The sequence below is a fragment of the Plectropomus leopardus genome, chromosome 6 (genome assembly GCF_008729295.1).
Source record: "Plectropomus leopardus isolate mb chromosome 6, YSFRI_Pleo_2.0, whole genome shotgun sequence".
In the NCBI taxonomy this organism is placed as follows: Eukaryota; Metazoa; Chordata; class Actinopteri; order Perciformes; family Serranidae; genus Plectropomus; species Plectropomus leopardus.
The window spans coordinates 6,060,977-6,086,988 of NC_056468.1; the positions used below are offsets into that span (position 1 = coordinate 6,060,977).

The 26,012-nt window shown below is 41.3% G+C and overlaps 2 protein-coding genes across 3 annotated transcripts in view; both read left to right on the top strand.

Moving 5' to 3' along the window:
* The window catches only part of gcn1 (GCN1 activator of EIF2AK4), a 32,902-nt gene extending 23,691 nt beyond the window's left edge, over nt 1-9,211 (top strand). Inside the window, exons 44-58 of one of the 2 annotated variants that reach the window (XM_042487631.1) lie at nt 4-168; nt 821-982; nt 1,068-1,160; nt 1,253-1,396; nt 1,721-1,782; nt 1,816-1,990; nt 2,196-2,309; nt 3,670-3,900; nt 4,048-4,241; nt 6,067-6,181; nt 6,512-6,608; nt 6,957-7,105; nt 7,992-8,102; nt 8,255-8,476; nt 8,582-9,211. In XM_042487631.1, the coding sequence (XP_042343565.1) occupies nt 4-168; nt 821-982; nt 1,068-1,160; nt 1,253-1,396; nt 1,721-1,782; nt 1,816-1,990; nt 2,196-2,309; nt 3,670-3,900; nt 4,048-4,241; nt 6,067-6,181; nt 6,512-6,608; nt 6,957-7,105; nt 7,992-8,102; nt 8,255-8,476; nt 8,582-8,707 (2,160 nt within the window). In that variant the 3' untranslated portion in view covers nt 8,708-9,211. Of the gene's footprint in view, nt 1-3; nt 169-820; nt 983-1,067; nt 1,161-1,252; nt 1,397-1,720; nt 1,991-2,195; nt 2,310-3,669; nt 3,901-4,047; nt 4,242-6,066; nt 6,182-6,511; nt 6,609-6,956; nt 7,106-7,991; nt 8,103-8,254; nt 8,477-8,581 lie in introns of both variants that reach the window. The other variant, XM_042487630.1, reaches the window with a different exon arrangement.
* A 1,330-nt stretch (nt 9,212-10,541) lies between these two features.
* rab35b (RAB35, member RAS oncogene family b) lies at nt 10,542-25,053 on the top strand. The gene is made up of 6 exons (XM_042488218.1): nt 10,542-10,841; nt 13,119-13,169; nt 13,264-13,387; nt 20,252-20,376; nt 20,554-20,678; nt 22,699-25,053. Exons 1-6 carry the CDS (start codon nt 10,790-10,792, stop codon nt 22,825-22,827), a joined length of 606 nt encoding a protein of 201 aa, XP_042344152.1. The 5' UTR covers nt 10,542-10,789; the 3' UTR covers nt 22,828-25,053.
* Nucleotides 25,054-26,012: the final 959 nt, after the last annotated feature.

The following is a 26,012-nucleotide window of genomic DNA, read 5'->3' on the forward strand; positions in this document are numbered from 1 at the left end:
AAGATCGCTGCTCGGACACTGGGTGACCTGGTGAGGAAACTGGGAGAGAAGATTCTCCCCGAGATTATTCCCATCCTGGAGGAGGGACTGCGCTCCGACAAGAGTGACGAGAGGCAGGGAGTCTGCATCGGCCTCAGTGAGATCATGAAGTCCACCAGCAAAGATGCGGTGAGTCACACAAACGCTGTAACACAGAATTAGATTTACATGGCTATCCACAGCATGAGAGACATCACAAACACTATTAGAATTATTTTATTTTTTAAAAAACACGACCCCAGAGCTGCTCCCACCATTCAAATATAGTTTTTTTGTTTTGTTTTTTTTTTTTAAATACATTTCGGATGAAGACACAGATTAGTTTAAACCAGGATTGACGTGCAGCAAAGAGCTGAGGTTGGAATAAACCCTGCAGCTGTTTCGGCAAAGACAATCAAGGATGTAGCCTCTGTTCATGGGGCAGCCGCTCAGTTTGATTCATTTTCTTCAAATAAAAACAAGTGTTCCGCTTATTACAAGGTCTCCAAAGTGAGATAAAATACAAAGCTTGTTTATCTGTGCTGTAGATCAGCGTCGTAGATATAAAATTACATTTTTTTTCTGCATTTACTGTCAGTAAATATATAGTACTGGATATCAAGGTTAAATAAAGAGGTTCACCTATAGTGAATTTTTTAAAGGCGGTTATAATAACGATAGTTTGGACCAGGGAAAAGCTGATAGCTGGGGTTTTTTTCCTGAAGAGCCAGCTCAGACGTCTGGACGTCGAGAATGTCAGCAGACATGAATCATAATTATCCTGATGGTGTTTGTTGTGTAGGTGCTCGTCTTCTCTGAGTCGCTGGTCCCCACAGTGAGGAAGGCTCTCTGTGATCCTCTGGAGGAGGTCCGAGAGGCTGCAGCCAAAACCTTTGAGCAGCTTCACGCAACCATCGGTCACCAGGCGCTGGATGACATCCTGCCTACTCTGCTCAAACAGCTGGTGAGGGAGCCAGGACTCAAACATAACACAGATAACACGCCTCCAATCCAGTCTGGCTTTTATTACACTGAATGTCTTTCCTCAGGATGACGAGGAGACAGCTGAGTTTGCTTTGGACGGCCTGAAGCAGGTCATGGCGGTGAAGAGTCGCTCTGTGCTACCTTATTTGGTTCCAAAGGTAAAAAGGCTCACAGTCTGTGTTTTCTTATTAGGTATTAATATTGTGTATGTCTATTGGACTAAAATGATTGTCCTTTCTGGTCGTACCAGCTGACTGCTCCTCCTGTGAACACCCGTGTGCTGGCCTTCCTGTCCGCTGTGGCTGGAGACGCTCTCACACGCCACCTCGGAGTCATCCTGCCCGCCTTACTCTCCTCCCTCAAAGAAAAGCTGGGAACAGAGGATGAAGCAGCGGTAATACCTGCATCTTATTTCCAGAGTTATAGTGTCCAGTGCTCTATAATGATTTTACTTTAATTTATTTTACTTTTTTATATATTGTTAGGTTTTAAATTTTAGCACTCTCTTCTTCTTCTTCTTCTTCTTCTTCTTCTTCTTCTTCTTCTTCTTCTTCTTCTTCTTCTTCTTCTTCTTCTTCTTCTTCTTATTATTATTATTGTTGTTGTTGTTGTTGTTGTTGTTGTTGTTGTTGTTGTTGTTGTTGTTGTTGTTGTTATTTTAGTTATTTTATAGCCTTTTCCTCTTTTCTCATCCCCGTTTGTGCTCTCTTTGCCTCAGGAGTTGTGCAGCTGTCAGACAGTGATCCTCTCAGTAGAGGATGAAATGGGCCAGCGGATCATTATCGATGACCTGCTGGAGGCCACGCGCGGCACTGACCCCGGCCTCAGACAGGCCGCTGTCACCATCCTCAACGCTTACTTTGCCCGCACCCGCCTGGACTACAGTGCCCATACCCGTACCCTGCTGTCAGGCCTCATCCGCCTTCTCAATGATTCCAACCCTGAGGTCCTGTCTCAGAGCTGGGACACCATCAACTCCATCACCAAGGTGTGTTGACGTGCAAATAGAAGTGGGCAATATTTGTACATTGTTTTTGCATTGGCGTAAAGATAGTTTGACACCAAACATTAGTTCCATGGTTTCTGCACACATTTACACACAATGGTGGAAAGACAACAGTACTAATAAGTACTATATTTATCCTACTCAGTGGGTAAATACGGCCAGCGTGTTGTTTGTTCTTCTTTTATAGAAACTAGATGCAAGCAGCCAGCTGGCTATGATCGACGACCTGCATCGAGACATTAGATCAGCAGCTGCAGACGTAAAGGGTCAGCACCTGCCTGGTTTCTGCCTGCCAAAGAAGGTAAGAAAGCTCCTCCTGATGCAGTAAACATTGGGACATCATGACAACATGATGGTTTGGTTCTTGTGTTTCTAGCTTATACATAATCTTTCTGTCTTCCTGAGTTGTAAAATGAATATAAGTTTGCTCTGACCGGAATCTGGTTCCCATATGTCACAAATGTGTGTCCACACTTAAAAGAAGCCATTTTTCACCTGTTACTTATCACATACAAGCTTTTCTATTTGTCTGTTTGACCCTGGACCATGTCTTTAACCGCAGCAATTAATCTGATAGCTCAGATATTTTTACAGAAACATTTAAGCAATGATACCTGACATGTGGTAATCTCCATGACTGTAATGACTGATAGACACCTTTGACAGAAGTCCCTCTTCCTACAGTTAGTTGATTTGGACGTTCAGATTTGGACGTTCAGATTTATACAAAAATCAAGCTGAATTTAAATTTGTCTTGTTCTCATGAAGAAATTATTCATCCCTTCATTGTTCAATACAGGTTCTATATTCTCAATTCAAATTGTTTGATTACAAGAACTGATCCACACCTTTCAGTCAAAACAGAATTCTCAGTGGCCTCTAACAACAATTTTTGAGAATCAGTTGACTGTTTAAGTGCTACATGAAACAACAGTTTACTGTTTCCAGCCTCATATATGTGAGTATTTACTGCTCCTCTGTGGTTAATTGCAAATTTTTACATCTGTGGGTGACAATGTCCCTTTGGGCTCTGGGAAATCCAAATGGGCCTTTTTCATAATTTTCAGACGTGAAAGACTAAGCAGTTAAGCAGTTAATCCCAATCATTAATTGACACATTAATCAGTAGTAAAAATATTTTTTTTTCCAAACCCCTTCATCATTTCATGGTGTCATGCCTCTGCACCAGTGACAGCCGTTGCCTGAAGCATTGTGTTTTTGTTGCCTGTATGTCCCATCTTTGTACACTTGACATATCTAGAACACTTTGCAAGAATTTCTTCAAATTTGCACAAACGTACATTTGCATAAGGATTACTCAATTACATTTTGGTCGTTAAAGGTCAACTTCACTGTGACATCATAATGTTTTCTCACGATTATTTAACACCATAGGAAGACAATTGGTCACTAATCTTGAAGCTGTGATAGTAGAGATCTTCTTGCTGCTGGGTTGAAGATGTGTGTGAAGCGTCCATGTTTGAGAATGTGTAGCTTCTTGGTAGCAACATCCATATTTAAAGCATAGTCTACCATCATGTCTACATCTGGACAGACATGGATGTAAAGTTTACATTGTGAACTGTAACTTGACTGGTTAGTTATAGACATACAGCCGCGAGGCAGTAATTGTAGTTTTTTCTGTGTCTTTGTTTGCACAGGGTGTGACCTGCATCCTGCCTGTCTTGAGAGAAGGTGTCCTCACTGGTAGCCCCGAGCAAAAAGAAGAGGCAGCCAAAGCATTAGGAGGAGTCATCAAACTGACTTCCCCTGAGGCACTGCGGCCCTCTGTCGTCAACATAACCGGACCGCTGATTCGAATCCTGGGAGACAGATTTGCGTGGACAGTGAAGACCGCTCTGTTAGAGACTCTCACTCTGCTGTTGGCAAAGGTCTGTGCCTGCATCTCTCTGTGGGATGTGAATGGCCAAAAGCTGTTTAAAAACACCATCATTTCTCCCCACAGTTGATCAAATTGTCAGTCAGGAGGCAAAGTCACAATGTTTGTCTCTGACATCTCGATCGTATTCCTCCTCCAGGTGGGCATCGCCCTGAAGCCCTTCCTGCCTCAGCTGCAGACCACATTCCTGAAGGCCCTTCAGGACTCGAGCCGCGCGGTGAGGCTGAGGGCCGCTGAGGCTCTAGGCCAGCTGGTTTCCATCCACACCAAGGTGGATCCACTCTTTAGTGAGCAGCTCTCTGCCATCCGAAACGCTGAGGACTCAGGAGTCAGGTGAGCACTTGAGTAGTATCAAAATCTTCAGTTAGAGGAAACTTAATTCAGACTGCTCTGCCCACTGTTGCTTTAATCAAACTACCATATCTTTGGAAGTGGAATGATTTAGCTATGAATATCAGAGATATAGGCATAACTGATTGGATGGTGCGTTTCTAGATACTAGAAAATACCATTCGAAGCAGTAAGAAGAGGACGAGGGTCATGACAGTAGTGTTAGTGTAAAGTGCAAATTAAAATTCTTTTTGGAATCCTGGAACCAGTTGACAGCAACACAATAAATCCGTTGTCAGAAGTAGACACGAAAGGGATAAAGATCAATAACACTGGATGACGTGGGAAACAGCCACGTGAAAAGATGAGGCGGCAAACCACAAAAACAACATATCAAACGGCCAATGACTAATTTGTGTTATTTGACATTCGTCCCAAAATCTTCTTTATTAGAGGCCATTATTATTCGGTGATCCTAACTCATCTTAGATATATCACTATCTACATATGTCAGCTGATATGACATGTCAGTACAGAAATGGCAATTATATTTTTAAGTTATTGAAAAGTTGTATCAGCATCACATAGTTTGTCCACCAGAGAGCACTGGCGAGTTTGTTTTTCTGCCGTCTATTTTCCCACTCATGACAAGTTTATTTACTAAGCACCATTCAGACGCAAGGCAATTCAAAGTGCTTTAAAGGGGCTTAGAAATGCATTAAAAATAATATATTAAGAAAACATTACAATTGCATTCATAAGTGTATAGATAACTTTGGGGAGAAAAACAAACATTAAAGGACATTAAAAAAGCAAAAGTAAACAAATAAATAGTTACAGATCAATGGAAATAGTTATGTTAATGGAAAGCAAGAGTGAACAAATAGTGTTAAAAAACCTCATTTAAATGAGCTAACAGTGTGAGCTCACCTCAGGTGTTCAGGAAACTTGTTCCACAGGTGGCGAGCACAGAAACTAAACACTGTGAACGCTGAGTAAACACTGGCCCAGATGACCCGAGGGGTCTGGATGCTTCGTATTTTAAAAGTAAATCCAAAATGTATTAAGGCCTGAGACTATTTAGTGCTTTACAGACAGTGTGAAAAGGATTTTAAAAACCTATCCGTTGACACACAGGAAGCCAGTGAAGTGATTGGAGGGCTGGTGTAGCATAGTCTTAATTTTTGGTGTTGTTAAGAATTACATTTCTTGGTCCCAGTTCTTTAAATTCAGCTCACAATGTGACTTCAGTGAAATGAATGTCAGTTCCATCAAAGTGCACATTTAAAACATTGTAAATATAGCAACACTAATGATTAGGCAGGCTCGTCATTTCGAATCCTTGTAGCCTGAGGGTAGAAGCTCCTCCTCAGCGACTCAGTGCCAGCCTGGTGTAACCGGTACCTCCTTCCACATCTCAACAAGTGAAAAGGCAAAATTCCTTAAGTAATACGCTAATTCAAGGGATGCAAATGTTTGTGTTATTTGTTTAGGTTTTATAAATAACATCAACAATATTGTTATTAATGTGTATGTGTTTGTTATATCCCCATCTGAATTTTGGACCCCAGGAAGATTAGTTTTTGTCATTGGCACCAGCTAATAGGTATCCAGGTATCCTTTTAGATAAATAAATTAATTAGTAAATAAATAAATATCTACAATGGTATCTGCTTCAAAACCCTTTGGCCAGGCTCTATTCTCAACACAGGAAAAGTAGTCATCAGCTTAAAGGAAGTGGATGAAATGGTACGTGTTGTTTTTAGAACTGATAAAGTTTAAAGACTCACTCTCATGCTTGTGCCTGTGCTCTCCCCCCCTCTCTCAGGGAGACAATGCTCCAAGCCTTAAGGTTTGTCATCCAGGGGGCCGGCTCAAAGGTGGACCCAACCATCCGCAAGAACATCACCACCACATTGCTAGGCATGCTGGGACATGATGAGGTATGACAGGGGGAGCAGATGCTTTGCAACTAGAGCTGGGGAGATTTTTTTTTTTTTTAATCTGTGGCAACACTCCTGTTTTCCCACCCCAGGGCCTGTATTGGCTGCTGAATACATAAAATAATTACCAGTGAAATAAAGTATAAATGTATCAACACAGATACAGAGAATTTGACAGCGTTGTTCTGTGGTGTAGCTTCCTCTGTGATCACAGCAGAGAAACGGAAGTGAGGCAGAGAGGATGTGGTTTTCTGAAAAGGTGGTTTTTGAGCCTCTGTGTCTGTTGACTATAAGTGACACTCAAACCTGTCTGTCTGTCTGTGCACGTAGGATGCGACCCGAATGGCTTCAGCCGGCTGCGTCGGCGAGCTGTGTGCCTTCCTGTCGGAGGAGGAGCTGAAGAGCGTGTTACTGCAGCACGTCCTGGGTTGGTATTTCGTTGCAAAGTTATTGTCACGCATATCACATTCTGTGTATAATGTCAGCTGTGTTTCTGAATGTGCCCCAGATTGCTGTTTATGAAAATGCTTGGCGCACAGACTGAAATAATAACAGTGACTTAGTAAATGTGTGTTTTTGCTTAGTTTAAGCACAAATAGTGTTTTTCTTGTCTTTTTCTAAATATGTTTATAGTGACATTTCTCATGGTGTATTTGTCCAACAGAATTGTTTGACTTTACCTGTGTGTGTTTGTGTGTGTGCACGCACACACTGCTCCCCGTGCATCAGCAGGACAGTGGGAGCATGAGCTAATAGCTGTTTTTCCTTCCCTCAGCGGATGTGTCAGGTGTCGACTGGATGGTGCGTCACGGTCGCAGCTTGGCCATGGCCATAGCTGTCAAGTCTGCTCCTGAGAAGCTGTGTGGGAAGGAATACTGTGATACTGTGACAGAGACTATTTTGGCCAACGCCACTGCTGACAGGGTGAGGGCAAAGTTTGTGTCGCACTCTGTTCTTCGACCATATTTTTCTCCCGTCTCTCATGAGCTGAATATTCTGTATGAGTCACCTTTCAAGAAGTGATTTGATATTTTTGGAACTAGGCTGATTTCCAAGTTGTGGTTTTATTTGGAGTTACGTGCTGTAACAGTTTCTTGGCTGGGGTCTTGTTGTTTCCAAAAGGTTGCAAGGCAACCAGCAGTGACTACAGGAGGTCAAGAAATATTCCAGCCCATAACTGGTGAAAAAAACACAACTTGTCAATTTTAGTGATTAAATCAACAGGATATAATGTGATAAATTGTAAGCTTTAACCCTTTGAAACCTGAGCAAACTGGCTTGATTTCTTTAAAAAAAAACATTGGTAAAAAAGTGACGTGCAGTTTAACAAAATGGGCCAAAAAAATAAAAAGAAACTAGTAAAATGTTATCAGAAAATGACCTAAAAATGTTTTTTAAAAAGATAAAAAGATTAACAAAAAAAGCACAAATTACCTCAACAAAGTGCAAAAAAACTTTAATATATATACCTTTTTCCTTTTTTTTTTGCAAAATTTTAAATTTTAAAATATAAATTAAAGAGATTTTAACGTGTAGTTTTCTGGACATTTTCCCTTTGGATGTTTTTTTTTTTTTATGAATATTGAATAACCCCCACCACTCCCCAGTAATTGCCCACTTTTGGCTTTCTAAAATACAACTTTTAAGTATTTAACTGATATCTTAAATACAACATATATAGCTGATATAATTTACAGTATATTATAGGGTACAGTCCTATGTTTTCTGTACAGCTGTTATCTTACAATATATGTTTATTCCTTTTGTCCCTTGTGTGTCACTACATGTTGTGATTCTGCTCCTCCTCCAGATTCCCATTGCCACCAGTGGGATCAGAGCGATGGGATATCTGATGAGGCATCATCTCAAAACAGAGGGAGGCAACGGCGTTTCCCAGCGCATCATCACACAGTTTGTCAAGGTAAAGCAGGAACCGTGTCACTCAGCTCATATTTACACGCTATTTACTTTTCTTTATTTGTACAAGTAAGGAAGTGGGTGTGAATAAGTTACTCAACAGTGATTAAACCTAGGTTTCGGGTTGAGACATCTGTTGTCTGTGTGATCCCGCAGTGTCTTCAGAATCAGTCCAGTGACATCAGACTGGTGTCAGAGCGGGTGCTGTGGTGGGTGTTCAAGGACCCAGCAACGCCCGCCCTGGAGGCCAGTCTCATCAAGCCTGTACTGAAGAGTCTGCTGGACAACACCAAGGACAAGAACACCAGCGTGAGAGCTCAGAGCGAACACACCATCGTCAACCTGCTACAACTCCGACAGGGAGAGGAAACCATGCAGGTCAGACTACAGAATCCCTGCTGTGATTTACAGATGGATAAAACACATCTAGGAAAAAAAAATGTTTATTCTAATCCTTACTTTTTGCTTTTTTAAACATTTCAGAGCATCACTGCAATTCTGGACTCAGCCAGTAATGAGCTGCTGTCAGAGTGTCACCGCCGGTCCTTGAAGAAAATCGCCAGCCTGCCAGACTCCAATGAAGAGATAGACGACACCATCCTAACGTGATGGAGCAGGACTGAGCTATGAAATGATCTGTGCTCTGCAGATCCCCACCGTACAACCCCAGAAACACTCACCACACATGCCCATGTTGCCTTTTATGGACCAAGGCTGAGATGGGTTGTTTTCCCAAATATTACCCAACAAATTCCTTTTTTTCTCTCTTTGCATCATTGTTTTAGCGGCATTTAAGCCCAATTTATAACTTTTTTTTATTTTATCTCACCATGTGCAGGTTACTGTCCTGTGCTGAACTACATTAGAACGACACAAATGCCAATTCTGTTTTGATGTTTCAGTGTTTTGCTACTTATTTTACCAAAATGATTTCAAGCATTTAAGACGCCGCTGTAATCAAAAAACACCCCTGTCTTTGACTTTTATTTGGACTTTGTGTGTGAGAGTTGTTTTGGGGGGGAGCAACCTCTTATAAGAATAAAAATCATTCTTATGTCAGTGATACGGTTGTAAAAAGGCAATACAAAATAAAAAGATCTTGATTTCATAATGTAGTGTATGAAATATTGGAAAACAGTTTTGTTCAGGGTGGTGTCATGGGTCACAGAGACTTTCTTTAATTATTACAGTAACACAACATATTTTTCTGTGCGCCGCCTACCAGCGTTTGAATGAAATTTAAATTGTCAGTACATGTGGGAATCATATGTAGACAAAACACATCTTCAGTGGAGGTGGATGGAACAAAATACAGCATAGTATAGCAATATTTTGTATCAATACACAGATGCTAAGTTTCATTTTTAAAATTATATAAATGATTAACAAATACATATTAAACCTTTTAAACCTTTGTGCTGCATTAGGATACCTTTCACAAGTATTTAAACCTTTGAACCCTTTGCAAATTGGCTTGATTACTTTAGAAAAGAGAAATTGGGGGAAAAAAAGGCAAAGGGTGACTTTGCAAGAAATGTCCAGAAAAATTGCAAGAAATTTGTAGATTTTGTGCTAATTTTCAGGTAATTTACTTCCTTTTTTTTTTTTTTACTACTTCTTGCATCATATCTTCTTAACTTGCTTAATACCTTTTTCCTGTGTTTTTGAAAAAGTTAAGCCAATTTGCCCAGGTTTCAAAGGGTTAAACTTTCAACATCCTGTGAGAATAATAAAATCAGTCATCTTTTTCAGTCCAGAGGATACATTTTTCTCCAATAAAAATGACTGAAGTGAGGTGGACAGGCTGAAAACTATGTCTTTTTAGAGAAAACAGATAATGACAAGGTTTTCCTTTGGGGACATAATTTGCTGTCAAAAATGGTAATAAATTGCAGAATATCTCAGTTTATTTTAATGCAACACATTAAAATCGCAATGATATTGTATCATAACTTAAGTATCGTGATAATATCGTATTGTGGCCTTAAGCGATTCTTACTGCCAACATACAAGGGGATTGTCAATAACTGTGACCCTCCTGGAGAGTGACCTTTGCTCTAAGAAGCACCCCATCTAATCTGGTTTAAAGATCACTAGGGGCGACCCTGATGTCTCAAGCAAAATGTTTTTAATTCATTTTATGCTGCTTGGACATACTAATCATTTTCCAACCAGTAATCTGACTGGTGTATATAAAGGGATGCGGTAGATTTGCCATATTATTTGGTTGTCCTTGTGTACATTTCTGTTGTCTAATTTCTTTTATGAGAAATGTGAGGGATCACGCAATTTATTGGCCCCTTGCTTGCAGATGTTGTGAATCAGTGAGACGGTAGGAGTCTTTTGCCCTTGTAGTAGCATGAGTGTGGTGTTCATCAATGGGACGGGACGGCCGTGCTGTAGCAGGAGCCTGCGCAGTGACGCCGGGTCAGAGTTGGGTGCAGCTCCACCAGAGAAGGAAGCGGAGTTTCCGGCTGTTTGCAGCGGAGGGAGAGGATTGCTGACGCCGCGAAACCCCGAGAAAAACGCCGCCGGCTCGGGGGGGCTAACCGTTTCTAGTACCGGTAGTGGTCGTTTTTCTTTCATATTGGGGGACCTGGGGGCTGGTGTTTTTTTTACGAGCCGAGGGGGTCGGACAGCAAACCGAGCAAAGAAGCGGCACAAGGCGGGGGTGAGCCACCAGCTACCGGCATGGCCAGGGACTACGATTACCTCTTCAAGCTGCTCATCATCGGTGACAGCGGTAAGCCGACGCCGGGGATGCGGGACGGGAAGTGGGCCTTGTCTTGGGGTTTTTTTCAAGACGGGAAGAAGAAATGCAGGTGTAGGCCCGCGTTCTGCTCCTATGATGCGTTTACTACTTGGTATTTTTTATTTTCTGCATTGAAGTGATTGGTGAGACGTACACATCCGCCATATTTTTGTGGCGCTGACAGGGCGGAGGTTGTGTGTCCGGGCTGGGCATGTCAGGCGATCGGGCCGGATATCGCCTCCAGATCTGTAGGGTTTGTCTCTCGAAGATTTTCAAGTCCTGTACTCATATCGGCACAGACATTTTTTCAGCTCTACAACAGAACACAAACTATAGCCCAAATAACTGTACCGGGGTCCCCATGTTTCTCTAAATTTGGCCACTAGTTTGTGTCCCCTTGTAGCTGTTAGCTAGTTGGAAGTTAGGCTAACATTACACTTGCTTGGTATGTAGCTAACTGCTAGCTAACGTTAGCTGGACTTAGAATCTTGTAACGTTTTTCCTGGATGTTGCGGTCTGTATTCACAAGTTAAATGTGGTCCAATATGTGTCCTGCATTGTTTTAAGCCAATTTAGTTGCGTTGTTATGGAAATGCGATTTGTTATTTAGCTAGTTAGCATAATAGTGCTAGCTTCTCGATAGTGGAGGAATGCTGCACTGCAGTCTGTAGCTTGCATCCACACAGTCAAAGTATAAAGTGTGACAACAGAGTGGTGAGTGTCAACTGAAGTATCACTTAATTCACTGCCTATTAAGCAGCAGAGGATGAAAGGCTATCCTTACTCACTTACTAACTATGTTTACCGTCTTTATTATACTAAAACTGGTGGGAAACAATGTCACAGGTGGATGCATTATGCAAATGTGCACAACTGATAAGGAGTGCTCTTCTTGTGTCTCCCCATTCAAGTGAAAACGTTTTAATGCAGCTCCACCCTTAGTAGAAGTGCAGCCCCAGCCTGCAGGACTTCTTTGTGGGCAATGGTGTTTGCATCCATTGACAACCCCGATCCTGGCACTACCCCATCAGCTGGCTGTTCACAGTAGAGAGCAAGGCAGCACAGCAAGCCCTTCTCTGCCGCTCACACACAGAGGCCAGTGTCCCCTCAGCTGCGGCATGGAAGTACAAGTGTTTGTAGTGCTGCACAGAGATTATCTGAGAAAGATGCTCTGACTTCTGCCCCTCCTCGGCTGCATCTTGCAGAATGATCTGCTGCTGAGAATAAGAAATTCCTCACGCTGAATCTCCATTTAGCTGGTCTCTTTTAGCCCCTGGCTTGCCACAGGAGCACATGCACATGGAGAGACAAAAGTTGTGTAACACAAGTTCCAGGCTGCACAACTTGAAACTGTAAATGTCATAACAGGTTTCATTACTGACACCCTTAGGAATTTTACATTTGAGGGAATTTTTGTTTCTTTGGGCCAGATGGCTGGAGGGAATATTAAAGCTTCAAAAGTACAAAAAGATGATCATCTCTCTTTTGCTTTGAAGCTTTGGTTATTGTTTGTTTGAGACCACAGAAACCTGAGAGCTTTTATGTTGGGACCGATCAAACATGAGATGACAATAACACAATAGGTAGGCTAAGTAACGGGGCTGTGGCTTGAGTCCCACCCCAGGCTGAGCACCAGAGTCACTTCCTAACTCCTGTAACCTGACAGCTAATCTGTTAAAGACTGCACTGATCTCTCTCATTTTTCTTCCTTTTTTATCCCACTCTGCTTCTCCCTCTGCTTTGTCCTCTTTTGTCATTTGTTGTGACTATTATCTTCTTCCTAAAACCTATTTATTATTATGCAAGATTATTTTAGGAGGCCAGACAGATATATTTGCTCCATTTGTTGTCTTGCTTAGACGCTGCTGCTGTTGTTGTATTAGTTAAGCTGTTTTAGGTACAGTCGTTCAAAATCCTTTAAATGAGCGTGAACTGTGCAGTCTTATTTACCTTACGTCATTCACGTCATCACTGTGCAACAGGTACAACTGTGTATGTTTGCTAAATGTTTAGGTACACAAGGTTTAAAGCAACTGTTCAAATTGACATCTTGTTTGTGGTTTACAGCCATAATGTGCTGTTACCCTGAGTGGCTAGAATATAACATGGAAACCAAGTCTTTACAGATACTTGACATTTTGTGGTGCACAAATCTCCCAAAAACCTCATGCTCAGACAGCCGTAGAATTTAATTTGAAAGCTACAAGTCAAATATTATTTTGCAACCTGTTCTCTAAACCTCATCATGTGCTTGTGTTTCCTCCTCAGGAGTGGGGAAGAGCAGTCTCCTCCTGCGATTTGCAGACAACACATTTTCAGGTGTGTGGTTCTACCCCAGTCGCTGTAGCTTCATTTCAAGGCTCTCCTACTGTGTTGTTGTAGGTCTTTAACTTGATTTTGTGTCGGTGTGCAGGTAGCTATATCACCACGATCGGCGTGGACTTTAAGATCCGGACAGTGGAGATAAACGGGGAGAAGGTGAAGCTACAGATCTGGGATACAGCAGGGCAGGAGCGCTTCCGTACCATCACCTCCACGTAAGTAGACGCACTTTTGTGTGGGCTTTTCAAGGGATGCTTGATTTTTTTTTTTTTTTTTCATTTCAGCAGTTGAATCTGAAACCAAAAAGGCTCTTGTGGTCCTCAGATTAGGTTTTATGTGAGGAAGCAGTTTGTAGACAACTAGAATGAGTCGGTGCTGCTCTGTGAAACTGGGCGGAATTCCCCACAGATGTTAATTACAGATGTGAGAGGGAGGCTCCTGGTCTCCTACTGTAGTGCTACATGACGGCAAAGGCTGGGCGTCGTTCCCCTCTTGTGCCTTACCCTCTCAGTGTGTGTCACACTGCTGTCCGGGGTTCCTCTGGCTTCACACTGATGATGAATGAAAATAGTTTTGGTCTGTAGAGCTGAAGTTATTATTCTATCATCTTGCAACATGAGAGCAGGATACACATGTCCAACATGAGGACTGGTCTGTCTGTTCAGTTCGGCCTCAGCTGAGTCACTACACAAATCAAACACACAAGAGGTCGACTGATATACGTTTTTCAGGGCTGATACACATTATTAGTAGTTAATGAGACAGATAACCGATATTTGGAACCGATATGCATTTCCAATAAAAATGAAAATATTAAGTCAAGTGAAAATTTAATTTAAAAAAAGAATAAGTAAAAATAGCTCTCTGGGGTGTCACATAATAAAAGTTCCTCCTGTGCTGACACTTTCGTTGCACTGTTTAATTAATTAATTTTATCAGTGATCATTAAAATAAAACGGTGATACAGATAATTGGCAAAGTATTGGCCCCGATAATCATCCAGGCTGATAGTCTGTCGACCCCTGAAGCACACAGCTGCGCACTATTGTTGAATGAGAACAGTTTTCCTGTTGGGCAAGCCTTCACAACACACAGCATCATTTGCCTTTACTCCTGCTGCTCGCAGCACAGTACTGTTGAATACAACTGGATTATATCACATTCATATAAGATTTTAATGAGTTAATGGAAGACGCAGCAGTGGTTAGCCAGGTGTCTGTTTTTAGATCTGTGGCCGAGAAAAGGCACTTAATGCAAAATGAATGGGATCCTCATATATTCAAAGTGTAATGTTAACATAGCGATACTTTTACTTTTACCGTATTTTCATGACTCTTGCTACTGACACATTAATATTATCGGGTGTCACGGTTCGCAGAAGTCATGCTTCAGTTCATAACCCAGTTTAGGAGTCACAGTTAAGTGCAAGTTCTGAACAATGGGAAAAGTAACCAGATGCATAAGGATCTGTTTCTGTTCATTTATGTTAACAGACAGTAGTGCATGTGTCAAAGACAGAATCCGCTTGTTGGAGCATTTTGCCCACTGGCAACTTTGGTGAACTGTATTTATCATAAAAATAAAGGAGCTGTACAGAAACGCTGTGCAGACTCTGAACAGACACTTTCTTGAAGACAATAAGTCATAGCAACAGGCTATACAACTGAAAAGTGACTAGTACTTGTTACTTTCGTTGGTCGGATTGGTTAGGTTTAGGCAAGAGGAGTGGGATTGGTTAGAGTGAGGGTAAGAACGTCATAGTAAGCCAGCTGGAGGCAGAGTGTCATTTCTTCATTATTCTAGGATTTGCAAATTCACGATTGTCACATCTGGGCGATGCCGTCGAATGTCCGTCAGCATGTTGGAAATGTTTTCATTCACAAACCCTACAACAGTGGAGCGATGTGGACACACCGTCCTCCTCTTATAGACCTCTCTCCCACTGTTGCTGTTGTAGCTGACCAACATTCAGCAAGTGGGTCTTTCAGCACACGAACTGTGGTAATAATAATGATTATAATGCTTCAACAGCAACATGTCCTCAAAGAAACAGTGTCCCTGTCACTTAAGTTTACATTGGGACTATTTTCTTCAGCAGAAAGTAGATCAGGTGGAACCTTTAAACAGGAGATCTGTAGATTATCCAGAGTAAATGGGCCATTTTTTGGATAGATTATCATTATTTAATTTTCTAGTACTGTGATCAACACAAACACAATTACTTTCACGTCCACTTCATTAGTGTGGAGGCGTAAAACTAAAGCCCTTTCTATAGAGATCATGCTGCGGGGCTGCTACAGCGTCCCTTCATGAAGGCACCATTGCTTTTTTGTAAAGAACCAAACATCTGCAGCATCATGGCACTCCAGTGTGTGGTTTTAAATAGCACGCTAGCATCCTGTCCCATCCTGCCAGCTGTCCCTTTTATACAGACATTGATGCGGTGCTGTTGCTGCCTCCGCTTTCAACCTAAAGGCGAGACAACTCTGTCCTCCATCCCACAGTCAAAAAGAATGACAAAGCAGAATAATGGCATAACATTCCACCTTTGAAAAGGCGGTGTAAATGAGGTTTAAGAGATAGATCATCTCAATCAAATGTAAATGTCCGTTACACCCAGATCTAAAACCGTCAGTCATGGATTTTTGACCACTCAGGGGCAGCAGAGGGAGTATCTGTCTCTTTAGGAGCTAAAATTGTAAAATTGATTATTGTAATTTTGTTTTTGTTTTTTAAACTTTGTTTAAAAAATGACCAATAAATCTACCTTCTAACTTCTAAATGTTTTACTATTTTCTAGGAGTTGACCAGTCTGGTTTTTAAGGGCCGATACTGATTATTAGGAGTTAATGAGGATGAACTGATATGCCAATACTGATATGCATTTACAATATAAATGAAAATCTCTCTGTCAATATTTAGAATATGGAATATAACAGATTTCAACACAAAACCTTATTTAAATGCCTTTAGCAAATGTTTAATCACAACTGAAACGTAAAGCATCATATACAGCAAGTTCCCAGCAACTTTTTTTATACAGTCAAGTAAAATTTACATAAAAAATGAATAAATAAAGATAGCTCCCTGAGGTTTTACTAAGTAAACGTTCCTCCCTTGCTGACACTTTATTTGCACTCTTTAATTCATTTTATTGGTGATCATTAAAATAAAATGTCAATACAGATAAAAATCAAAATGCCAAGTATTGGTCCCAATAATCGGTTATATGTTTAATATACTATTTTCACCTGCTAGCTGCTAACTCTGTTTACTGTTTGGTGCTGAGCAGGTTGTGTGCAGTTGTTCTTTACAGCTTTCCTGCTCGTGAAAACACTGATGAGAGCAGTGAAAGTGAGACAGATCAGTGTGGTTGTAAGCCATCAAACCAAAACAATGAGCTGAATGACAGGAACTAAAGAGGAACTAAAGTCTGATGATAATTCTCTGTGTGTTTGTCACTACAAGTGACCCCTCTGACATTACACACACAGTCACTTGATCCGTTATTAGTATGAAAATATTTATTATTGGCAGGTTTAAAGCAGTCAGCCCCAGTGACTAAACTGCAGTTAAACTGCTTCTGTTGCTACAGGCTGTCCTCTTTAACTCGAGTGTCCCTCGCTTTGTCTGACAACCAATCATTTCTGTACTCAAGTGTCTCGCACTAAAGACAGCTCAAACGTGATTTCTTTCCCCCTGCCCTGCTGAATTATGGACTTGCCATTCATTAATGTGCAGTTTACTTGGAGTTGCTTGACATTACAGAATTTATGTCCATAATAAATAAGAGTTGTGCATAAATGTGCAGCTGCTGAGGAGACAGTGTCCTAGCTGCTCTGATAGAGACAGCATTAATATGACAGCTGCAAACTGCAGTCATCTTCCCCACACACTCCTTTTTGACTTTGACAGAGGCCACTCTTAATTAAAAGATATTAAACTGTCACAGTCTGAGCCATGTGAGTTTGTCCTAATTAAGGCCAAGAGGACATGTTAGATAGTTGATATAACATAATGACGCCGTCGCAGTGAGGACGATCAGAACACCAAAATCATCCAGAAAGCTTGAAATCCTCTGCAGTGCTGACGCCTCGGCCCCTGAGGAGTATGACCGTCCTAGTTTGGAAGCACGGCTGCCACTCGTTGTGCAGGAATCCACCGAGCAGGCGGCCTATTTAGGCTGATTGGTCACTGCGCTGAAGTAGAGTGGCGTGGTGCCTCATTAGGTCCTAAATGAAATTCACCGTGGTGCTGGATCATGGGCAGAGACCTGCTATGTCCACTTATGCAGGCTTTCTGTATGCCGGACCCTGTGGCCACGTGCCTGTGGCTGACCCACAGCTGTTATCAGCCTTGGGCCCAAAGCAAGACCTTGTACATCCCACAATAACATAAAATACAGCTTTTTCTTTTTAATTTTAACACTTTTTGTCGCAAGGTCATGATTTTATTTAAGACGTTTATTCTCATTTTCATTTGCAAAGTTGGTTTTGAAATTTGGGATGCTTCTCCACTCTGATATTGCACTTCGTTTACCAAAAATGTTTACTGCTTTGGGATCATAAACACATAACGTCTTAATTTTGTTCCCAACAATGTGGAGAAATCTATCTTTCCTACAGAATAAGAGTATAAACTTAAATGCATGTTTGTTTCGTTATATCATTATATGGTTCCTCTCTAAATTTGAAGTTTTTTTTCGGGCCTGTGAATGTAGCGCAGGCAGAGCTCCCCATGAGTTATTTTTTTCCTCAGCAGCAGTTTGTGATTCGCGTTTTAGATAATCGATCTTTTGATCGATTTAGAGCTGATCAGATCAGATTAATGGATGAGAGGAGTAGCTGCTGCAAGTGAATGCAAATGTTAGACCCTGCAGAATGAACAGATTAGTTTAAATTTCACTGCACCTGATGCTCCATCTGTGCCCAGAGTACGCTCTGCACTCCAAGAGTGTGGTGCAGTAAATAACTGGTCAGTATATATATTTCAGCAGAGCTCCTAATGAACTGTCCATCTCCAAAAAAAAAATGTATTTGTGGTGGCAGATGTTTTAATCTTGGCAGGCAGCATCAAATAACTGAATGTGTGGGAAACCCTGGAAATAAATTGTCGAGACAGAGAGGAAATGAGGTGAGAGAGATGGGCAGTAGCGTGCAACAGCCCAATTGGAATCAAACCAGGGACACTGAGATCACTTGATCAGCACCTTCAACCACAAGGCCACAAGAGCGCCCCTTGATTGATGTGAGAAGTCCACTTTAATAAACTTTTATTACCCTGTTTGTGCAGAGTTTTACTGCAGAAAACACGACTGCCGGTGGGGCCCCCACACGCCTGCTGTGTGTGTTTTGTAATTTATGGTTCTCTATCATGTCTGCTGAGCAGACACACACATACGGACTTGCACACACGTAGCCATCTACCCCTGCTGTCTGGTGGGTCATTACCGCTGGACATTGGGGACATGCTCAGACAACAGCGTATCCCCACACACTGTCACGCCAGGCAGAAACACTGACACACACGCACACATAGTACAACTGACAAAAGGGTCTTTGTGTTTGTTTGGCGAGTGCAGATACTCTGGGGATGCTCCCTTTCTGATGCCCGCTGCTCTGTTTGATGCTTGGCTGCAGGTTTACAGTTGAACTGTCCATCACATTCTGGCTTTGTTGTGTCTGTGTGGGACAGATGCTGGTCTCAGTTCTGTTGGCTTTCCTTCTTTACTCAAGCAGTCACACTCTGTTCTGATGTATTTCAATGCAGCAGTATTGTAGCAATTATGCAGTTATTTTTTAGACTATGCAGCTTCTTTAAAATAAAGTTATTTAACTTAGATGAGACAAGTGGATGTTTTTGTCAATGATAGAGGGCCAGATGTTCACCATTTCTACTATTTATCCATTGGTGCCTTGTGCCATCCAAAAAAGTATAGTTGATTAATATGCTTTACCGTTTATTTTATTTACGTCATCTGATAAAGCTTTGTGACCATCCGCCTGGTTGAGGGGGGCGTTGACGCAATGCCAGCACCAAAACAGACAAACATGGCGGAGCTGGAAAGCGATACTGAACATGGGGATTCAGCACTAGACATTGACACATTTTATCTTATTAAACGTTATTATAACAGTAGTTTATGTAACTTTATTTTATGTCATTAGCTAGTTTATTTGTAACTAGTTCATTTAATGATTTAGAATTTTAGCAGACATATATTGTGTATCATGATATAGCCTAAAAATATTGTGATATCATTTTGAAGCCATATTGCCCAGTCCTACCTTTCTTAAAATTTGGCACAAACGTCCACTCAAAAAAGAGCTGATTAGAATTCAGTGCTCAAAGATCACTGTGATCTTGTGTCTGTCTATATTTCCCGACTGATATCAGAGGGATACAGTGAAGTATTTTCAAATTTGGCACAAACATCCATGCAGACTCAATGATGAACTGTGCAGAACTTGGTGATCAGAGGACAAAGGTCACTAAGACCTCATGTATGTTTCATCCTCATGAACATATCTCAAGAACATCTTAAAGGAATATCTTAAAATTTGGCGCAAACGTCCACCTTGTTTCAAGAATGAACTGATTAGAATAAAGCACGTGTTTGCACGTAAGTCAAAATTTTGACAAAATTTCACATAAACGTCTAATATGAAAATGATAAAGTTCTGACAATTTATATCCAAAAGTTAAAAGGTCGACTTCACTGTGAGGTCATAATGTTCTGCAAAAACACGTTTCTGGCCATTATTAAGCATCATATATCTCAGTACAGAAGCGGAGACATTTGCTCAGTAACTTACTGTTAAAAGTTGTATTGAATTCGTGCTGATGATAAAGATCTTGCTGCCGGGTTGAAGATGTGTGTGAAATATCCATGTTTCACAATGTGTAGCTTCTTTGCATCAACATAAACTTGTCAGCTGTCATGGCTACATGTGAATCTGACCGGACCTGTATGTAAACTATGACTGCAACTTGACTGGTTCACAGAGGCGTTTTGGACTGGGATTCACTGAGTTACCTAACGCCAAAGGTTGACTGACTCTCTCCCTCTGCACGTTCAGATATTACAGGGGAACGCATGGGGTCATAGTGGTATATGACGTCACGAGTGCCGAGTCCTTCGTCAACGTCAAACGATGGCTACATGAAATCAACCAGAACTGTGATGACGTGTGCCGAATATTAGGTGAGTCTGCACCTTTCAAAAAAAAAGGGTCTGGGTGCTGTGTTGTCATTTTGGCACCCTTCACCTAAAAATAGACCTAAAATCTGGGTCACACCTGTTGTTTTTTATTTGCAGGCATTGAAGAATTGTTTTTGACTCAAGACTGTAACATCACCTGACAGCATTTTCTATTTTCAGTGGGAAACAAAAACGACGACCCCAACTCCAAGGTGGTCGAGACGACTGACGCGCAGAAGTTTGCAGAGCAGATGGGCATAAACCTGTTTGAGACGAGTGCAAAAGAGAACATCAATGTTGAAGAGGTAAGTAAGTCACTGTTTGTGTCGCCTCGGACTGTTTGCAGACGGACATGTTTGCGTGGAGCAGTGTGTGGGACATGGCTGGTATGCAGAGCAGCTCGGCTGAAGACATGAATTAAGCAGCGTGTGTGAACGCTCCGTATTACCCGCTGATCAGGAGGATGTCTCACCGTGCTCAGTCTGTAACAGTCTGATTGTACAGACCATTCCTTAAAGCTGTGGTTCCTAAACTTTCCTTAAGGGATCCCTTTTCTGTTATTGCGTAAACGTATGACCACTGAGTAGTGACATATTTTGTGGATGTTTAATATTAAATTCAATGCAAAACAATAAGGATACAGACCAACTGATAAACTGTACAATCAACCCAAAAAGTGAAGGCAATAAATGCAGGAAGTTTGTGTAAATGAGGGATTTGGATACATTTTGAGCAGATTTTTTCCTGTCAATATTGCAGATGAGTTTTCTCAAAATGTTAACTACTGTTTGTGTGTTTTTTGTTTTTTTTTAACAATACTACACAATTAATAGGATTCTCTTCCCACAAATTCTGTGTTTTCTTCTTCCTACTGCTGTTTACCGTGCATTTTTCTAATGCAGGACGAGGTTGTTTCACAGAGAGTGAAGGCTCTGTCAATACAGTTTGTGTTCAGGTCTTCACTGTGTCCCTAATCTGTGAGATTTTTTTAAAGTTTATATCTTGATAATAATATATCTGCTTTATTCATTCATTTCACAGAAATGAATGAAATGCTTAAATAAAGGCCAACTCTATATATCTTTGAGTTACATATTATTGTTATAGTTTACGTAGACCCCTTAAAATTAAGACAGTCTCTTGACCCCCAGGTTGGGAATCAGAGGAATAAAGGTATACACACTGGGAAGTACACTTTATGGTCCCAACTAATGATTATTCTAATTTATTTTCTTTATTATTTTCTTAATAATCAATGAATTGTTTAATCTATAAAATGTCGAAAACTATGAAAAAAAAATATCTCACAATCAGAATTTCTTAAAACCCAACTGAATATCTCATATAGTTAGCTAAGCTAAGTATAAAGCCTGGAAACATGTAGTCTGGCTTGTGAAAAGATAACAAAATCTGCCTACAAGTACCTCTGAGGCCCTCTAATAAACACATCGCACTTTGTTTGTCTTGTCATGGTCAGGTGGTTGTCAAAGTGATCTGATCCTTACTCGTCATATTTAGACATGCTTGGGTAGAAGCCCCCAATGTTGCTGTATTGATGCTGGGATCAGCCTTGTGCATTGCATCTTGATGTAGAAAGGGTCAGCAGTAAGTCACATGAGTCAGCTCTCCTGGGTCAAAGTCCCGTTCTTGTTGGACCAACCGTCAGCAGACTTTCTCGCTCTTAAAACTACATCCGTTACCCTCAGTGTCTGATAATGATGGGTTTACAGTGGAGGTGCCATATATAGAAATATATAAAATATATATATATATATATATATATATACATAGAGAGAGAGAGACATAGAGAGAGTGAGAAGAGAGAGAGAGTATAGAAAAATAGAATATTTGAAAATGATAAAAATGGAAAACTAAAAAGCCCAGATGAGTTGTGCAGAAATTTGATATAAACTTTCACCTCTGCATTTGATTGTTTTTCTTCAATTCCTCTTTTCAGAAGTGTCGACAATTTTGTAAAAAAAAAACAAAAACAAGAACCATATGCACAACTCCTTAAGATCTACATAGTCAGATATGCATAAGTTACATGACATTTAATCTCTCTCTATCTATAGCTAGAGATAGATCTATAGATCTATCTATCTATAGATATATAGACAGATAGGTAAAAATGTGTGTATTTATATTTCTACATAAAATTTTGTGTGTGTGTGTGTGTGTGTGTGTGTGTGTGTGAGTGAGTGAAACAAACCAGATTTAAGGTATTCATCTTCTAATTTTTGCCACTTTATGTTTATGTGTCTGATCTGGCTGACTGATGGCTGTACTCGCCTCACGCCCTCGCCGTTTGCTTTTCCCTTGCAGATGTTCAACTGCATCACAGAGCTAGTTCTAAGAGCCAAGAAGGAGGTGCTCGCCAAGCAGCAGCAGCAGCAACAGAACGACGTGGTCAAACTTACCCGGAACAGTAAAAAAAAGAAAAAGTGCTGCTAGCAAACTCGAAGCCATCCACAAAAGGCCGGCGGCGTCTTTTCTTTACACATGCATATACACAAGACGGGACTCAGAGCATCTAAATTAAAGAGCAGATAAAGATTTAATAAATATATGGTGAAAGATAAAAAAAATAAATGGAAAAAATGTCCCCTTTGGACAAACTAATCATGAAGACTTCAAAAAAAAGTGTACAGATTTTATTAGACGTCAGATCAAGTTTTATTTGGAATTCAGCAGACGGGCACTATTGACCTGAGGTCCTCCTTTCTTAAAGGATCTGCGAGCCGACAACTGACCGCCATAACGCTCCGATTTATATCCACATAGCCCCCAAGTTCAGTATCTCATCTCTCCTTCTCATTCCACTGCACACGGGACATTCAGAGTCGAGAAGGACTCTGCGCCTGAGGAGGAGGCTTCACCTGTTTTTTTTTCTGGATTTCTTTGTTTCTCTAGTTTAATTTTATGGGGGGATGGGAGGGGGGGTGTTTGCTTGGTTGGGAGGTGTATTTTTTTGGAACGGGCGTAAGAGTGGTCTCACCACCTCTGTGCAGTTTCAACATTTCAGACACGGTGGCTCACGCCAACACATCATGAACTGCTAGGTTTTGTTTTATTTGACTTGTTGGGGGAGAAAAAAATCACACAGATGATGATGATGATGATGGTGATGATGATGATGATGATTGGTAGACAACCTTTAGCAACTAATCCGATGGACAGAACTGGTGACTTTTCATGTTTTTCTTTGTCTTTTTATTTTGCCAAGCTTCCCACCTTCTCCCCTCTAACCTCCAATAGTGCTGAGCCAACGATGATTGATTTTATTTTTTTGTCTCTTTTTTTTTTTTTTTTTTTTTTAAGTGCGGCAGAGCAGTGGGAGCGGGCTCTGAAAGCACCGTTCACTGCAGTCTTACTACGCTTTCTGGCTTTTAAACCTTTTTTTTTTTCCATCTCAATTTTTTTTTAAACAATGATACTGCCAATATTATAGAAAAAAAAATATTAGGAGCTCCAGTGGCACCTCTCATTTGGACTGTTGCCATAGTGGCCCCTGGTCGGCCATGAGGCAGAATCAGGGACCCTGTTGAGTCCTCAGGAAGCGCTCAGGGCTGCCCTCCCTCCCTCTCCTTATTTCACCTGTGTATTTCTGCAGCCACTGGCCTTCTCTCCACCCCGACGCCCACATATCGGCACCTCTCACGAGCGACGGACTCCTGCATCCGGTCCGCCTAAGCGGCACGAGGGGGCTCTGGAAACTGGCTCCTCGTAGTCGCCGTGCTTCATAGCAGACTGTGGTTTTTGCCCTTGTGTTCGAGCATGTAACACTTTGTTTGCAGGGGTATGTAAAAACGCCTGACATGCATTTAGACTGTCAAGGATTTACTGTATTTTCTCAGCTCGCAGAATATTCTTAACAGTTGACTAAAAGTCCGATGTCGTGTTTTTCTTTGCTTTTTCTCTGTCACAACGTCCCCTCGCTCAATTTGAAGTGCAACCAGACAGTGTTTTTGGCATCCACGATGAGAGTGTGGCAGACAGTGGGACTGTTAACAAACGGGGGCGAACTGCAGCACTGGATCTCAGTGTGTTTCGGGCCTGAGCTCCCTCTCCACGTGCACCGCCAGGGTTTGTCAGAGGCCGAAGCGTCGCACAGTGTCTACCGCTGACATCTTTGTTTCTTTATTTTTGAATTGGGAGAGTAAAACACAGAGAGAGCCGTAGGCATTGGCTGAGCTTCAGTGGGAAACATTTCCTCCTCTGGGCAGACTCTGGCAGCCGGTTTGGGATCCTGATACGCGTCGAGAGGTCACTGTGACCTCCAGGGCCTAGGAGTGGTATCAAATCTCACACCTTATGATTTATATTCATTACGTGTCTGTATATATAAATATATTTGTGTGTTTATATTCAGTAAAGAACATACACACATAATTAGCACACCCAAAACGGTGCCATGTGTCAAACGGGCCCCGTGTGCTATGGTTGAAACACACTCGTCAGCTGTGGTTTGCTGTACACTGGAGAAAAAAAAGAGATGTACTATTCATTTTTTTTTCCCTACATGAATTTAATCAGTAATAAACGTTTTAAAGGAATAAATATTTGACACATAATGGCTGATCTCATGTGTCAATGATTGGTCTTAACTTCATTTTAAACCTGTGTCTTTTTATTTTATTTTTTGCTTTCTGTGAATAAAATTGTATGGGAGGAAGTGTGCGCTGGTCTCTGGAAGCCTCTTGCTGCTGTCTGTCTTTGGTGTTCGATGCTGTAGAGATTATTCACGTTAGGAGAGGAATTCCAGCTCTCACCCTTCACAGGAACTATGACACAGTCTGTTCTTGTCTTTCATCGTCTTTTTCTTCCCATCATCAGTTGTTAGCTGTCATCCACACACACCCCCCTAACGTCATACCTGGGGCCGGATTCACAAAGATTCCTGGTTGCTCCTACTGACAAAATTCTACGAAAATTCTTTGAATTGTGATGAAGAATTTCCCTTTAAAGTTAAAACTTCCTGGTAAAGATAAATATTTACAAAGCATATTAGCCCATAAAAGAGCTCCCCAAGGTGAAAAACGGGGGTAGGGAGGAGGACTTTGAAGAGGCTGATTAGATCAAAATACTCCATTCTGAGTTCATGAAATGCTGCAGATTAGGTGGTGCAAGAAAGATGTTTCTGCTCAGTCTTACTACGGATATTTCCACATTTCCAGAAAACGCGATAATGGTATAATGCTAGATGTAATGTAATAACCACTAAAAAAAAGTATTTGCAACTGGAGAATGTTACAGGGCAGCAGTGTGATCACACAACTTTCACAGTCTCATATTGGGACGCAGTTTGTTTCATTTCCACTGGGTGTCCACTCTTTGCAGGCTCACAAAGTCTGTGACAACCAATCACATCTGTTAAAATAATGTGCCATACCTAGCAACAGGGTCAACCACACCTCCTCACTAAAAGGATTTTCTGTTCTTTCCTTTCTCAGAGATACTCTGAGAACTTTCCTAAATCACTCCTAAACTAGGACTCCCTCCTAGATTTTTTTTGGCAAAGTTTGGAGCTCTCTCAGATCATTCTCTGAATGTTTGTGAGTACGGCTCCTGGCGTTTTTAGCTGATGGAAAGGCAAGTGTGGATTTTACATGATCGGTACTGCAGGGAATCATTTAAAA